This window comes from Amphiprion ocellaris, chromosome 3 (assembly GCF_022539595.1).
Source record: "Amphiprion ocellaris isolate individual 3 ecotype Okinawa chromosome 3, ASM2253959v1, whole genome shotgun sequence".
Taxonomy (NCBI): Eukaryota; Metazoa; Chordata; class Actinopteri; family Pomacentridae; genus Amphiprion; species Amphiprion ocellaris.
Window position 1 is genome coordinate 37,329,126 of NC_072768.1, and position 17,584 is coordinate 37,346,709.

At 39.5% G+C, this 17,584-nt stretch overlaps 1 protein-coding gene across 1 annotated transcript in view; it reads right to left on the reverse strand.

Annotated features, from left to right (window-relative positions):
- Window positions 1-17,584, reverse strand: part of zfpm1 (zinc finger protein, FOG family member 1) — a 157,186-nt gene that overhangs the window by 84,138 nt on the left and 55,464 nt on the right. Inside the window, exon 2 of the mRNA XM_055009111.1 lies at window positions 1,534-1,680. Within this exon, the coding sequence (XP_054865086.1) occupies window positions 1,534-1,680 (147 nt within the window). The remainder of the gene's footprint in view (window positions 1-1,533; window positions 1,681-17,584) is intronic.

Sequence of the window (17,584 nt, forward strand, 5' to 3'; positions counted from 1 at the left end):
CTATGATTAACTGAGAAAGCTGGTCACACCAACTTCACCAATATTCACCACTTGAGTCTTTGTCATGGTGCCCATTTCTAGCTAAACCCCCACAATGCTCTCCACTTGCAAACATGGAACCTGTAGTCCGAGTTACCGCCTCCTCAGACCAAACACAGCAAACAAACTAAAGGCTCTAGAGATCTACTACAGCTAATCTACAATTCATTTTCTGACATTCATGTGACTTGTTTTCTGCCTTATTGGTATTTAATTGGTTAATTTATTAATGCTGATGAATTGATTAATGGTTAATTTTTAACCTCCCTAGAACTAAACCAGAAAGATGCAAGAACTGTGTAGCTACAATCCACATTTTTAATATTTGTTGTAGCACATCTTCTTCATACCAGGCAGGCCTATGAAAAAACACCCTGAGCTAAAGATGATGTCTATAAACTGTCCAACAGTCTAAACACAAATACATTCAATTACAGAGAGCTACAAGAGCAAAAAACCCACAGAAAAGGCAGAAAATTTGCTGCTAATCTTGATGAAACCTGAGGAGCTTTCTCAGTTGGTTGCACCTCCCACCTGGACACAAGCAGAACCTTTATCAACAGATGGTATAATTTACCAATGTTCCCTGAATGCCTCAGTGCAGGCTGCAGTAGAAGCTGCTGGGTGACTGTGGTATGCTCAGACAGCTGTGTGACCGCAAATTACTTAAAAAACAGTAAAACAAGGTGCTCGAAAGTCAGATTTCTTGAAGATGGAACACGGCAATATCATCAACATTTGCTGTTTTTAAATGTAAATACTGCAGTTGATTGCGTTCATATAACGGTAGGAGGCTAAATCGTGAGTGTAAATAATATTATATCCAATTTTCCATCCCTACTACTGCCACTCTAATTGAATGAACTGCATTTTTTCTTTCACTGGTTTAGTCGTTTTTTTTTCCCTGCCTGCACCTGCCCTCCCATCATCAGGTGTCAAACCTCTTTTTCTCCACCAGCCGCCTCCTCTTTCCTCAGTTTTGTTTTTTAAACGATCAGCTGCTTTATCTCTGGAAGCTGAATAGCACCAGCAGGGACAGACTGACAAGGCCAGGGAAGAAATTAAAGTACTACTTGGAATTTTAAATCAAACACTCTCAAAAAAAGTTGGAAATGTGAGCATTTTAGTCTCAGTCTGGAGCCCTGGACCCAAGATTCACACAAATCGAGGATCATTAAAGATATTTCTGCAAAGTTCAGCCTGTCCAGAATAAGTTAAATTACTAAAAACTTTAGTCTGATTGTTGTTGTTGGTCGGACAAAAAAAGCACCCTGAAGATTTCCCTTTTCTGACATTCAATAAACCAGATTATTAACTTATTAATCAAGAGAATAAGGAGAAGATTAAATTTCATATTGTCTTCTAAAACTGCGACACCATCTTTAAGGTTCCAATCAATCAGGAACAGCTGTGGTTCCACAACACTTCAGTTTCTGTTCTAGTTCCGTCTTGAGTCGTAGTTGATTTTTCCAGTCTCGTATCCGTGTTCCTCACCTTCGTTGTACAGTGGTGTGTACGGAGGAGGGCTGGAGCTGTCGCCTTCTGCAGAATCGTCTGGGTCCGAGGCTCCTCCCTCCTCTCCCGATAGGCTCAGGTTGTCCGGCGTGTTTTCCTCACTGCCATCGAGATCCCCGAGGGAACCTGAAGGAGGAAGCAAAGCCAACGTTAACACCTGAATCACAGAAACATAGACAAGAGACTCATCTACTATGTTGTTGAAGCTAATTCAGACACATGGATGCACAAAGATACATTTTCAGCAATAAGTTTAAGACAACAGGGATTCATTAAGAGGAGAATCACCAAAATTAGTTCAGTTTGCATGATGAAAGATGCACAACAACACAGGTGTTGAGTTTTGTGAGTCCTCCTGAACATTTAAAGCAGTAATACTTTGATATATTCTGAATGTGCAGAAAGTTTTGGAGGTGAAATATATATAATACATTAAAATATAATGCAGAAAGTAATATAGTGCAGAAAGTTTAGAGTCAGAAACACAAACATTTTGATATATTCTGAATGTGCAGAATGTTTAGAGTCCAAGACTTTCTGTACATTCAGGACATATAAAATATTTTATATATTTTCTTCCTGTACATTCAGAATATGTCAAAGTTTGGACTTGAAACTTTCTGCACATTCAGAATATCTGAAATGTTTTGATATATTCTGAATATGCAGAAAGTCTCTGACTCGAAACTTTCTATATGTTCAGAATATAGCAAAGTTTTGAAACTTATATTCAGAATATATATATTCTGAATGTACAGATAGTTTTCAGTCCGAAACACAAATATTTTTGATATATTCTGAATGTGCAGAAAGTTTAGAGTCCAAGACTTTCTGTACATTCAGTACAGATCAAAATATTAGTGTTTTAAAAGACACAAAAGAGGAAATAGGAGAAAATCCTGCCTGTATACATGCAGGTATAATATTACATTTTTTAAAAAAGATCTACTGGGAATAAACATTGAATATACTGTAATATATTCCCTTATATTCTTAATGTTCAATGGTGTGTCAATTGTGTGTTTTCTTTTAAATAAATGAAACAATTCCACCATAAATTGTTGCAAAAAAAAAAAAAAAGGCAGAAATGATGTTTTACATACAACAGGAATGTCAGTGTTTTATAAACAATCAAGTCAATGTAGACATTGATTAAAGTCATTTTAAAAAATAGTGATCTGCCACTGGTGTCTTTTTTGCTCTTCAAATTAATTTAAAACACTGCTTCCATCAAATTACCAGAAAGGTACAAAGAGAAGATAAAATGTGACAAAATAGAGATGATTGGTGGAATCTGACTGATTTTAGATTCATTCATAGAACACAGAATCACTATTTTTGATTGAAACAAAGACTCCTCCTGATCCCGTTTGACATTTTAAGCAAACCTACATGAATAAAATGCATAAATCTGTAGATACAATCCCAGAATAACACCACACAGAGCCTGTAGCCGTCCAGCGGTGCAGGAAAGGTGAGAATAAAAAGGCCCGAGCTGCCGGTGACCGTACGATGGTGTCGAGGGAGAGGACGTAATAATAATAAAAAAAGAAAAGAAAGCCTAAACACAGCGACGGCTTTCTTTAACTGGACTCATTCAGAAAGCCGGTTTCAAGAATTGGACACGCTGAACGGTCTAATCCACAAGATTAATAGCACGGAGCCAAGGGGGAGCTCGGAGCCAAATTACAGTATACCTAAAATTGCAGCTAAAAGAGTGATTAGTGCAGGGCTGATCTGTATCAATTACAGTTTCATAATCCCTGCTGACCATAGTAATTATACAGTACTTTTGATCTATTTTAGCCTGTTTGAAGATTACATCCAGAATAGAAAAAAAAAGAAGAAGTCAGTTAATATGGATTTAATGTGACGGGCCTTTTTAAAAATATATATATATATTAATAATACATTTTCTATATAATGTGTGTATTTACAGCTCATGATGATGGAATTATTGATTCACGGTTAGTATTTGTGTTTTGTTTTTGTTTTTTAAAAAGAGGATTAGTTAGAAAGGCAACTGGATGTACTGAAAAGTCAAGCAGGGTGGGCATGTTGTTTTCTCTTCTTTTAAATAAAGTGAAATTAATACTGAGAGGAATCCAGGATTTTTTTTCCTCTTTTCTCCTCCTCCTCCCTTTTCATTTCCCGTCTTCCTCCCCTCAGTCCAGACAGGTTGTAAATTAATTTTCGTTAGGTTGTGTCGAACCGACGAGGGGGGATTGTTTCGAAGCTAAAGCCGTGACTGGGGGCGTATATATTTACAATACTGGAACAAAAGGAGTCTATAATCTATACAAAGCACACAACAATACCCGTGAATAAAGAAGCTTGTAGAAAAAGGGAGAGGCAATTTTTCTAATTCTGTTAATTTCACTTCCAAAGCAATTAAAAGCAGGCAGAGATAATGCTGGGAAACAATCGCCGGCTGACAAAGTGTTTCTGTCTTTGTAAATGAAACATCTTTAGGCTAATTTCAACTTCCACGCCTGCATGGTTCACTCTAATTTCAGATAAAATTAACACAGCTAGATTTGGACCTTCATAAAAAAAAAAAAGAAGAAGAAGAAGAAGAAGAGTAGAGGAGAAAGAAGATCGATCCTGTACACAATATTTTTAGAATGTCGCCTGAGCTTTTTTGCTAGATCTAATTTTCAGTATCTATAAGGACATTTTCATACAATTAATTTTCCTTTAATCATAATTGTACAAAGGGACTTCTCTGTATAAAATTCCAATTATACTTCCTGTTTAAAATGTAAGTTTGAATTATGATTTCTCTCCTCATTACGGCTGCGGGTTTTTAATGAATCAATCGCCGCATCACTGCTTTCAGACATCAAATGGTGCGGAAAAAGTTTTTCGGTTTCCACTTTTATCCAAGGAGAAATATTCCCTTGCCTTCCCCTCCTGTCTGGATAGTTGGTGGAGAGGATAGCGGGGGCCCAGGCGATAAAAGTGCACCGCATTTACACAGTTTTAAAGTTAAAGCCTTTAATTGTTACGCCGTTGATATCCAGCAAAATTGGACTGAACTCGCCGGAGAGATGTGGGAATAATAAAGAGACGTTCGCCCACATGTGTATCTCGGCAGGAGGGACGTTTATTAAGCTGAGAATTATCCAACAGCAACGCTAAAGACGGAGGATCACCAAAGAAGCCCCGGAGCTCACTTCTGCTCAGATTTAGAAAGTTTGAGTGAAATGTTAAAAGACCCAGAAGGACTTCCTCGACATTCCTTTGTTCTTTAGGTTTATCCAAGAAGAAACTCTAGTATGTGGAGCTGAAATGGAGCATCAAATCCCACATTTACATCCCTAAATATATAAACATATAGGCGCTACCACAAACAATACACAAAAACTCAAGTTAGTTATTTATAGAACACATTTATAATGACCAAACTGCTCTCCAGTAGAAAAAAAGATTAATATTCCAACTTTACCCGACACAACCCTACAATACTGTTCATATTATAGAAAATATAATGTGTTAATTATCATTCTACACAATGACGTTTGATGCGATGAATCCCAAAACCCACTATCAGGTTTGACAGATGCCTTATTTTGTTTTTAAAAATTACAAAAATCACACCATTTTATCAGCTAGAAAGTCCAAGAATCACTGATTTTCCAAAGATCCTGGAAACGTATTAAACTCATGATATTTCACATTTTTTTCTAAGAAAAAAAATCACGAAAAATAGTTTGTGAGCTCGAACCAGATTCTGTAAAAAACTAAAAAATTCTGTGTTCATCTGCACAACCGAAAAGCTATGATTAACTCAGCTGAGACCGACAGTAAAATTACAAAAATTCAGAGAGTTTTTAGGTTGAACTGCAGGCAGTGTGTCCACACAGAGACTGAGAGGAAAATCATTGGTACTGGATGAATAAAATAAATGCAGCATGGCTCAGAAACAGTGAACAGAGGAGCAGGTTGTTGGAGATACTTTCAGCATGGAGAAACATCTTTCTACAGAGGATGAGCAGAGTAGAGAGAAAAAGTCTGGAGAGGCTGGAAACATGGAAATAGTTAAATATCGATAAAATGTGGAAACAAAACCACCACAAAGAGACACAAAACAACAAAAATGAGACAAAAAGTGACATAAAAGGAAGACAAAATGACAAAAACAACAAACAAAGCAACAAAAACGAGACACAAACTGAGAAAGTCAAGATCCAAAACAACAAAAAACAAGAAATAAAACAACACAAATGTGGCAAAATGACAACAAAAAAAGACACAAAACTGAGACGACAAGAGACTGAGAGGAAAATCAAAGTTACCGGATCAATAAAATAAATGCATCATGGCTCGGAAACAGTGAACAGAGGAGCAGGTTGTTGGAGATACATTCAGCATGGAGAAACATCTTTCTACTGATGAGTCTGTAGAGGCTGTTAAAATGTAAACAGTTAAATAGTTTTTCCAGTGTTGTTAACATGCAGGCACTTGGAAATAGGCCAGATAATAAATGAGGAAGAAGTGTAACTTTTCTTGGTATGATTACTGTCATTCTTCTCTCTCCTTCTTAATGGTTGTTCTGTTTCCACAGAGCTGCAGGACTTTAAATTGCAGTGAAAAATGAGCCAAAACTGAGGAAAAAATGCGTCAGGAATAAAAAACACCAAGAAGCCGAGGCTTCTGTTTGGTGTTTTTAGTGGATGCATGTCTCTAAACAATAAATTAACAACCATAAATCAGCATTTTTCTCCATCTTTGGTACGTGTCAGAATTTAAGAGGTGAGACACATTTTTTGGGTATTTTAGTCAAATTAAGTCTTAAAATTATGGACTAAATATGAGTCTACAGGCACAGATGTGGACATTTGATTCTAAATTTTCTTCATTTCTGATTTCTGTCATCCTGCACAGAAGACATTCTCTCTCCTTCTTCATGGTTGTTCTGTTTCCAGAGAGGTGCAGGACTTTAGATTGTAGTGAAAAATGAGCCCACAGTGAAGAAAAAAGCGTCCGGGGCAAAAAACGTCCAGAAACTGAGGCCTTATTTTGGTGTTTTTACTGGATGTATGTCATAAATCAGCATTTTTCTTGATCTTTGACACATTTCAGTTGGTATTTAAGAGGTGAGATAGATTTTTAGGGCTTTTTACTCAAACTAAGTCCTAAAACGATGGCCTAAATGTGAGCGTGGAGGCCGGAGACGGACAGATGTGGAGCTCCAGCAGCTCTCCAGCAGCTCTCAGACTGCAGCTGTCTGTCTTGGAGGAACGACGAGAGGCAGAACAAAGTGCTGCAGCTGATGAAGGCGCCAAAGATACTGCTTTATTAACTCTCCGTCCACATCAAACCTGCAGCGAGCAGCTCGCTGATTAAACACAGAGACAACACACATCAAACCTGCATGCTCAACAAGCTGATTAAACAGACGCAAGCCTCGCCGCTCTCACGCTAATAACCCGCCGCACAAAAAAACACATCAGACCTGAAAGCAAGAGAAGGAGAGGGAGGCTTGTATCTGCACATCGCAGCCGTGTGAAGAGAAACATTAAAAGAGGATATTTAGAGAAAGAAAGGAGCAGAGGATGGGAAGGAGAGGAGGAGGCACCTGACACCGAGTCACGCTCTGGAGAGGAGCCACTTATTGATCAGAGTGAGCAGAATTACCCACCGCCGAGGAAACACTTTTAATCAACTTTGCACTTTCCCTCGGCGCCGCTCGGCTCTTATCGTGGCCGCCGCAACCCGCCATCAAGGCTCGCAACGAGAGGAGGAAGGAGGCCGTCGGATCGATCCCCATATTCAGCCTCGGTATAAATCAGCTGCTCCCGCTCAGCCGTTAGCCGCCGTTAGCCGCCATTAGCCGCCAACCATTGATGATCCGAGGATGACAAACTAGAGCAAAGCCGTCGATTTTTTCGACAGATCTGAAATCCTGCGGACTTTATTGATCACCCGGCGCTCCTCCTCACCTTCATGTGATGCTGAGAGCAGAGGAGGTGAAGGAGGTGATAACAGAACGATGGTTGTCAGTCCTGCATGTTAACACTGAAGCAGCAGCAGCTTCTGGACGTTTTTAATCACTGTGGGCTTGTTTTTCACTGCAATCTAAACTCCTGCACCTCTATGGAAACAGAACAATCCTGAAGAAGAAGAGAGAATGGCAGAACTCAAGAAAAAAAGGCCTTTCAAACACTGCCTGCAGTTCAGCTGAAAATCACAGAATTTTTGTCCCTAAACTGTTGGTCACAGCTGAGTCTTTAGTGGCTTAACAGTTGCGCTTCAGAAGGCAGAATTTTTGGTTTTTTACAGAATCATGACGGAGCAAATGGTTAATTTTTGGCAGTTAATTTCACATCACAATGCTTAGTAAGGAGCAGCGCTAAGATGTGTTTACATGTTGCAGAAAAACTAAATATCATGCAGCTAAATTCAACCATAAATGATGCAGAAAAGCAACAAATCAGTGCTTAAAGATCCCCAGAATGCAGGAAATTAAGCGTTGCCTCGTGTTGTAGGAACTATTGCTAGACTGTAGACAGAATAGCAGGTTTGAGTCGACATTAGCCTTTCTGTAGCCAAAAGATTTCCATTTTTGTCTTTTTTGCAACCAAGTCTTTCATTTTTGAGGATTCTGCTGCACACATGTGAAGCCTGTCAACAAGCTCTGTACCCGCAAATCAGAATAAATGTGCTACTAAAGTGCTTTTTCATGTTGTGGAAACACAAAATATGATGTAAAACTAAATTCCATCACAAAAAAAAGGTTAAAAAAAAAAAGGAACAAATGGGTGCATAAAGATCCAGCAGAATGCAGGAACGTCATCCTTTCTGTAGCCCAAATATTTCCATACAACAGATATGGTTTTGCAATCAAATCTTTCCTTTTGAGGATTTGTCTGTGCACACGTGGAGCCTGCATGTCATTTTTTTGTTTGTTTTAAATAAAATTACATACTGTGCAGCCCGGCAAAGATGTGTTTTCACATTACACAAAAAGCAAATATGATGCAGTCCTAAATTAAACCACAAACTGAAACAGAAAAGGAACAAATCGGTGCATAAAGATCCACCAGAATGCAGGAAATCAAGTGCCTGGTGTTTAAATTTTTTACAGGAGCGGACGGTCAGGTTGCAGACTTGTAGACCTGACTTGTGGACTAGTCATAGAAAATGAGAATTTTGTGTTTTTTTGCATGTCGAGCTGCAAATAAAGCTGCGGAATGACGCGTTTGAGTTCACTTCACATCACAGTGTCAGTGTTTAGTGAGCTCTTTGTTCATGTTGTGGAAAAACGAAATATCATGCAGCTAAATTCCACCATAAATTATGCAGGAAAGGAACAAATCAGGGCATAAAGATCCAGGAATATAGCCAAAATATTTCCATACAACTGATATTTTTTGCAACCAAATCTTTCCTTTTGGAGGATTTTGCTGTGCACACGTGGAGCGATGATGCAGCCCTAAATTCCACCACAAACTGAAGCAGAAAAGGAACAAATGGGTGCATAAAGATCCCCCAGAATGCAGGAACGTCATCTTTTCTGTAGCCAAAACATTTCAATACAACAGATATTTTTTGCAACCAAATCTTTCTTTTTGGAGCATTTTTCTGTGCACACGTGGAGCCTGCATGTTGAGCTTTCTTTAATAAACTGACATATTGTGCAGCATTGAATTCCAACACAAACTGATGCAGGAAAGGAACAAATTAGTGCACAAAGATCCAGGAACGTCATCATTTCTGGAACCAAAATATTTCATTTCAACTGGTATTTTTTTTCTACCAAATCTTTCCTTTTGGAGGATTTCTCTGTGAATATGTTGAACCCGCATGTCAACGATATGCAGCAATAAATTCCACCACAAACTGAAGCAGAAAAGGAACAAATGGGTGCATAAAGATCCCCCAGAATGCAGGAAATCAGGTGTTCTTGGTGCTGTTCTACCGTGGGAGGACGCCTGGACCCGTCCTCGGTGATAAAACGGCGGCGGTTGGAGCTCAGCAGGACGGAAACATCAAAGGCCTGAAAAAACGCACTAATAAACTGTTCAAAAAGGGCCTCGAGTGTTTTTTTGAAGGTGCTTTTTTTACACTTTCAGGCTGCTTTCTGAACATTCTCTCCATCCGAACCTGTCTCTTTTTTCCTCCTGCCGTTATTATCTCTCCTCCTCGTCTTTCTTCTTCTTCTCCGTCCCCTTTTCGATATCACTCACAGCTCTCTCCCTCTCTCTCTCTCTCTCTCCATCACCTTCCTCCCTCTCTCTCCCTTCTGTCTCCATCCCCTTTTCTTTCTTTTTTCTTTTTTTCCTGCCTTCCCGGTGAAAAAGCGTGGTGACTGGGAGCGTCACTCTGTGCGGATAGCTGGGAGCCGTTGGCGGTTATCGGCTCCTGCAGACTCTCTCTGCCGGTCTGATCTGTCTCCTCTTCATTAAGCAAATACGCCGACGTGGAAATGAAAACATAATAGCTATTTGATTTCCAGCGAGATATTTTGCATATTGGTTCGGAGCTGATAGCGGAATTTCATCAAGTCGTTTTTTTTTCTCTCTCCTCTCCTTCTCTCTTCCCTCCCTCACCCACCACCTCCTCCCTCCATCCTTTAAAAACTGAATTACTGAGCTGGGCCAGCTTTCAGCAAAAGATTTCTTTACATTGCTGGGAAGAGAAAAAAAAAAGAAAAAAGAAATCTAGTTCCCCAGGAAGGCTACTTAAACGATTAAATATCCCCCCTCATTCCCATCTTCTTTTTTCTCTCTCTCCTTCTCCCTCTTTTTGATAACAAGGAAGAAAATTTAAAGAATTCACAGTGCTTTAGGTTGACTATACTAATCAGAGATAGGAGTGAGAAAATTAACTCCTTAATGAGCAGAGGCGTCTCCCTGATAAAGGTCCTGGGGAGACGGCGGGGTGGGACACCGGCTGAACCTTGGAGAGAGACATGGAGACGGAGCAAGAGAGGCTTGACACCACAAAGGGGATAACAATTAGTTTTCGTCCTTCCTCAGAGGAGGAGGAGGGCAGGTGGGGAGATAGCAGGTGATACCCGGAGCGCCGGGCCGGCCGTGATGGATGGTCCGGCGGCCGGGTATTCTTCACGCCCCCCGGAGGAGCGGATCAGCAGCCTCCCCACAGCCGGCCGATCCCATCAGCCGGCCGAGCCTCGCTGGATAAATCTCCCCACCGCTGCTTTCCGTGTCCGAACAGCGTGTTGCTTCAGACCGATAGCGTTTCCTGCCGCGCTACAACACGGTAACACGCCAAGCAGACACACACACCTCCGACAAGACGGGAAACGTGGCAATAGGAGCTGAAATTTCTTCACGTGGCAAAAAAATTATCTCTGAAAAAATGGTCAGAAAAATGTAACGTCCAAAAACTGTCACAACAATGACGATAAAGAGAAACACCAGTAAAAAAACATACATATATTTAAGCTAAAACTACAGAACATGGTGCACTATTTGTCAGATGTATTTCACAGTGAGAGTAAACGGATCTTTTTAACTGCTACAGTCACAATTATGGACAATTAGATACTTTCAATGTTTAAATTTCTGACAATAAATGACAAAAATTATCATTTATATACATCTTTAGGTTCCGTATCAAACCGTGACTCCAAACTGAGCCACAAACCAAATCAAATTTTGCGTAAACCCCTATTTAGCACCATTCTGGGTCTATTTAACCAACTGTCCAACGGTTCTGAATATATTTTCTTTACAACATCACCAAAATCATCAGCTTTCCAACCATCCATGAACATCAGCAACACACCATTCCATTGGAAAACCAAATCTGAGCTTAAAAATCGAGATATTTCATCCAAATCATTTATTCACCTCAAACAAAACCTTTTGCTTTAATTAGATTCTGTTAAAAACTAAAAATTCTGAAATCTTCTGTGCAGTCGTGAAGCCATGAGTGACTCCACTGTGACCAAGAGTCACGTGGCAAAAAAATAAGTAAATATTTGCCTGAATTGCAGGAAATGCTTCAGATGTATTTCACAGACTTTTTCTTACTGACATTACACAGCATTTTACCTGCTACAGTCACAATTATGAACAATTAGTCACTTTTGATGTTTAATTATTTGACAACAAAAGAAAAAAAAGTCATTTATATACATCTTTAGGTTTCGCTGCTGTTCTGTATCAAATCGTGACTCCAAAATGCACCACAGACCAAATCAAATTTTGCATAAACCCCCATTTAACCAACCTTCCAATGGTTCTGAAGGCTTATTTTCTCTACAAAATCACCAAAATTCCACCATTTATCAGAGCCAGAAACTACAAAAACAGACAGAATCATCAGCTTTCCAACTGTCCTTGAACTACTCATCAGTGACACTCTGATGCCATTCCGTTGGAAAACATAACATATATTTTATCAACTAATTTTTCACCAAAAATAAACCCTTTCCTTTAATTAGATTCTGTAAAAAATAAAAAATTCTGAAATCTTCTGTGCAGTCGTGAAGCCATCAGTGACCCCGCTGTGACCAAGAGTCATGTGGCAAAAAAATAAGCAAATACTCACCAGAAAAGCAGGTAAACAGATAGAAGAATTAGATAGAACATAGAAGTATTTAAGAAAATTAAAATTGTAAGTAGTAAAATTTGTGTAATAGGTTGAGTCTCTTTTTTATTTCCATTACTAGTTACATGTTTAGAAACTTCTGATTCCAGGTTTTCTCAGGGTTTTTAGCATAAAAAATCAAAGAAATTCAGCTTTTCTTCATTCTCTCTCCTTCGTCATGTTCTGCTGCTATTGAGGTGCAGGACTTTATATTGTTGTGAAAAATGAACCAACATTGAGGAAAAAATTTGAAAAACACCTAGAAGCTGCTGGGAGTTTCAGTGAATCCAAAACCATTGCAGCACCGTCGAGGAACGAAGCTGCACACATTTCCTGAACGTTCCTGCTGTGTTGGACGTGAAGCCCATGACTGAGATAACATGTAGAGATGCTGCATTTCAGCACATTTCATCACCTTCCACAGAAACATCCCACACCGAGTCACCTCTCCACCTCTCATCTCTGTTTTTATTCTGCCACACTGCAAAAACTCAACATCTTACTAAGTCTATTGTCTTATTTTTAGTCAAAATGTCTCATCCCACTCGATTTAAGATAAATTCACTTAAAAAGTGACATTTCAGCAGATGGAGGGACTTGTTTTAAGACAATGCATCTTAAATATCTTAAGTCAAACAATCTTGAAATGATCTTGTTTTGAGTTGCATTTTACAAGAAAACTCAAAATAAGTTCAATACATCTCAAATTAAGAGGTTACATAAAAGCAAACATCTATTTTGGAGTGAAAAACTGCCCTTTTATTTGCATGTGTGACTTATTTTATGACTCCTAAGCTTGACAATCCTGGTAAAATAGAGCTTCAAATAAGTTTTCCCTGCTAATTATAAGATCTCAATATTTTAAATATCATATCTTATTTCAAGAAATCTTACCAAGACATTTTTCACTTGTTCTATTGGCAGATTTTTTCACTTATTTGACGGTAAAAGTTCCTTGATATAAGCTTTTTTTCTTGTTTTGAGAGGGGCATTTTTTCCAGTGCATCTTGGCTGCACTTTGGACACACTTTTCCCTGTAATGGAGGGATGTTCTCCCAACACTCGTGATGAGATCTGAGCCGATGTCACGTATGTAAGATCTGACTGATGGCCAAGTTTCACATCAACAATGGGGTTTTTAATTCGCTTGGATACGATGGCGGCACCTCCACCGTTTCCTGCGTGACATGCAGAGTTGAGACACCTCGTGATGTGTTGGATCAAGTCCTCCCTCCGGTATTCTGTTTCACAACCGTTTCTTCTCTGGCAGCACTTCAGACACACTCACCCTGACAGACTGTTTCATTTTCCTCAAGGACGCCTCACTCCCACATACATCACAGAGCGGCGGCGGTCTGCAGCTTAAACACGGCGAGGAGAAGTGAACATGTGTGCGCTACGATAAGAAAGCAAGAGAAAGATGCCGTGTGCATGTTCCACACGCGTGTTCCTCACAAGGAAAGAAAAACGGCAGCTTTCATGTTTAGGATGAAAGTTCAATTTGATCGTCACGTTGCTGTTTTCTGCCACCGAGGCTCGTCATGTCAACCTGAACGTTCGTCCACGTCTGCTCTCTGGACGTCCAAGAGTTTGGCAGGATTTAGTTCTAAAGACGCCATGAAAAGTTGATGCCAAACTTCTAAAAACCATGACTGCACTTGTTTTAGCAAAGATGGTTCTTCAGCTAAGTGCAGCTTGAAAATGTTAATAATTAAAACTATATTAACCCTTGGATGCACAGCATGGGTCAAGAGATATCCGTTTTCCACTGAATATGGATCACTCTTGATGTTGTGCATCAAAGGATGAAGGACAAACATGTTAGAAAATGTGCTGTAGATCAGCTGTAGTACCGTAGAATCTTAATGTTTAACCTCGTGTCATCCTGCGGGTCAAATTGACCCGTTTTAATGTTTGAAAATGTGGGAAAATATCTATATTTTCACAGTAAAAATTTCCTCATCTTCAACATTTTTGGGACATTTTTGAAAATTTTCTTGGTGGAAGAAAGAAATGTTAAAAAAAATGTTTCTTTAAGAACATTCAGAAAAAAAAATCAACCAAAATCCAGCGAATTTTGCTGTCATGCGGCGCTATAAGAGAAAGACGGCTTTGTTTACTTTCACCAGTTGTACGCTGCATACGTCACAGTATGTGAGTCCCAATTTATGGGTAAAATCAAGGTACATCATGCCGTAGGAACGGAATTACGACATAAGCCAAAGACCCCCTGTACAAAGTGCTTTACAATAATAATAAAACAAAAATAATGAGAGCAGTACTCCGCTGAAGCTGCTCAGTCGTATCATTTTTGATGGATGAAATCTTTAATAAAAAATGACCTTACACTGAGCCCAGGCGTGTGTTCTGCATGTGTACGTCATGTACAGATACCGAATTGTCATGGTTACAGTGACGCTGTGCAGCTATCTGGTAATGATGCAAAAATCTTTAGCAAATCCGTGGATCCAGACTCTAAGCTGCATCACTGCCAGAATCTAATCACTTGGTCCTTGTGTCATTTCTGACCTTCCCTGAAAATTTCATCACAATCCATGAGTCCATTTTTGAGTAACATTGCTAACAGACGGACAGACAGACAAACATACGCCAATCATCACATAAATCTGCCGTGTTCATTGGCGGAGTAATAATAAAGATAATAAACAAAGCATAATAAATTAGCTTTTCAAATTTGTTTCTACTTATAGTGCTGATGTATTCTCCTACAAAGTCAAACCAATCATTCAAGATTGGTTTATTTCTTTCCAATTGAAGTTATTTAATGCATCTGGTGTACATTTCTGGATTATTTCATACTACAGACAAACAAAATCATTTTTTTCCAGTCCTAATCTGCACTTTAAGGCAGTAACTGTTGGTAGAAACCTTCCAGATCTAATAATTCCTGAATGGACAGTTGAAAAGAAGCGAGCGGCCGCTACAAATATTCTCTTTGTCTTTTCTAATGGTGATAAAGTGTGGCGTGGAGAGGGGAGTAAAAACAGGTGGTGTTTCAGACAAAAAGCTGGAGGGGAGGAGTTTGTCGGGAGGCAGATAGAGAGCCGAGACCCTGGACTATTGAAGCAGGCATGCAGACGAGAAAGCCAGCCGATAAGCCCGGCTGATAAAAGATAGAAAATAGCAGCAGATTTGAACTTTCCCACCGTCCTAAGATCCGCAGGGGGAGGAGGGGTTGATTCAACTACTTATTGAATCCCCTCCTATCTACAACCAAGCCCCCGCCTCCCCCCGTCTTTTTCCTTCTTTACCTCCCCCAAAAAACCCAACAGCGAGGCAAGGCCAGCGAGCCCCAGCAGGGTTCCCACTGACGAACAATTCCACGATTCTTCCAGAAAGATAATCTACGAATGCCAGCGCCAGTGGGAACGGGGAACACAGCCGGGGTTAGAACAACCGAAACGTTGGTCGAGGGAAGGTCACAAAGTGCAAACGGGTTCACTGCAGACGCACAAACAAGGTCGAGCTATCATCGGCGGATCCTCAAATCATATCTCACTGTTTCTTTCCATATCTGCGCCGATACAAAGACGCTCGGCCTTGATGAGAATTTTCACACACATCTCCGCAGACAAACAGGGTGTTTTTTTTAAGGTGGAATGAGGTCATTCCCGTCCACACGAGGTTACCGATGGCATAAAAACACACTGAACTGGGTTTTATTACAGATTAACCCTCCTGTTGTCCTCATTTACAGGCACCAAAAATATTGTTTCCTTGTTTGAAAAAAATTCAGCAAAAAAATTTGCAAAACCTTCAGGAAGAAAATTCCAATAATTCCTTAAAAGTTTCCCTTAAAAGTTTTTTTTTTTTTAAATCCCCCAAATTTGGCAAGAAAATTTTCGTAAATATTTTCAAAAAATGAGTAAAAATCTTCTAAAAAGATCCTAAAAATATCTAAAGTGATTCCATATATATCAGTAAAACTTCTAATATTTTCTTTAAGAACATTCACATAAAAATCTACCAAAATCCAGCAAGTTTTTTTTCTGATTTTACCTGATATTAGTAATTTAATAAAACAGGAAAAACAAATCACAAAATAAATTAACATTTTTCAATCCTAAATATAAATAAATTTTCATACATAATGTTCTTTAAAATACTGGCAAATATCTGTAAAATAATATTTTTTACAGATTTAAATACAGTACTGTTTTTGATTTTTACAGTCAACATGTAAATTGAACTAATGATATTTTTCACTGATTTAAATACAGTTAAAATGTTAAACTATGCACTCAAACACTGTAAAAGAACAAATTATTTTTAAAAATACAGATGTTTTTCATGTGGACATTATTTACAGTTTTGACTATTTTATTGTTTTTTTTACAGTCAACATGTAAATTATAGTAATGATATTTTTCACTTATTTAAATTCAGATTAACTGTTTATCTATATACTCATGCACTGTAAAAGAAGGAATCATTTTTAAAAATACAGATGTTTTGATGCAGACATTTACAATTTTGTGTTGTGTTTTGTTTTTTTGCTTTGTTTTTTACAGTCAACGTAAATTAGTAGTAATGATATTTTTCACTGATTTAAATGCAGTAAAACTGTTAAACTGTTAAATCATTTATAAAAACACAGATTTTTATTTCTTTGGCTGGTTTGTGTTTAATGTGTAAATAAATACTTTTTTTTAAAAGTTATTTTTTCGGCCTTTTTGGCTTTTATTGGCTAGGCGCAGTGAAAGACAGACAGGAAACAGAGGAGTCAGGAGAAGACATGCAGCAAAGGGCCGGGAGCGGGAATCGAACCCGGACCACTGGGTCAGGGACCAGCTCTGTACATGGGTCACCTGCTTAACCCGTTGAGCTATATGGGCGCCCAAATTAAAACATTTTTATTTATCTGTAATTTAGCTAAACCTGGTAAAACCCAGTGGAACATGAAAGAAACTAGGGTTAAAGCGTTTATTTTTTCCAGAGCCCACTGTTATCGTGTGTTTATTTGGCTCTCGGTGTGATTAGTGTCGGTCTGTGTGACACAACGAGGCTGATTTCAATCCACTGCTTGATCTGAGGATGAGGACGGGAGGAAGATGAGAGATTAGAGCGGAATGCAGGAGGAGAGAGAGAGAGAGAGAGACTCCTCCACTCTGGTCCTCCCTCGATCGCCCTCAGCTCTGACATGAAGCAGCTCTCAGTCTGTCCAACTCCTCCTCCTCCTCCTCCTCCTCCTCCTCCTCCTCCACCTCCACCTCCTCCTCCTCCTCCTCCTCCTCCTCCTCCTCCACCTCCTCCTCCTCCTCCTCCTCCTCCTCCTCCTCCTCCTCCTCCTCCTCCTCCTCCTCCTCCTCCTCCTCCTCCTCCTCCTCCTCCTCCTCCTCCTCCTCCTCCTCCTCCACCTCCTCCTCCACCTCCTCCTCCTCCTCCTCCTCCACCTCCTCCTCCTCCTCCTCCTCCTCCTCCTCCTCCTCCTCCACCTCCTCCTCCT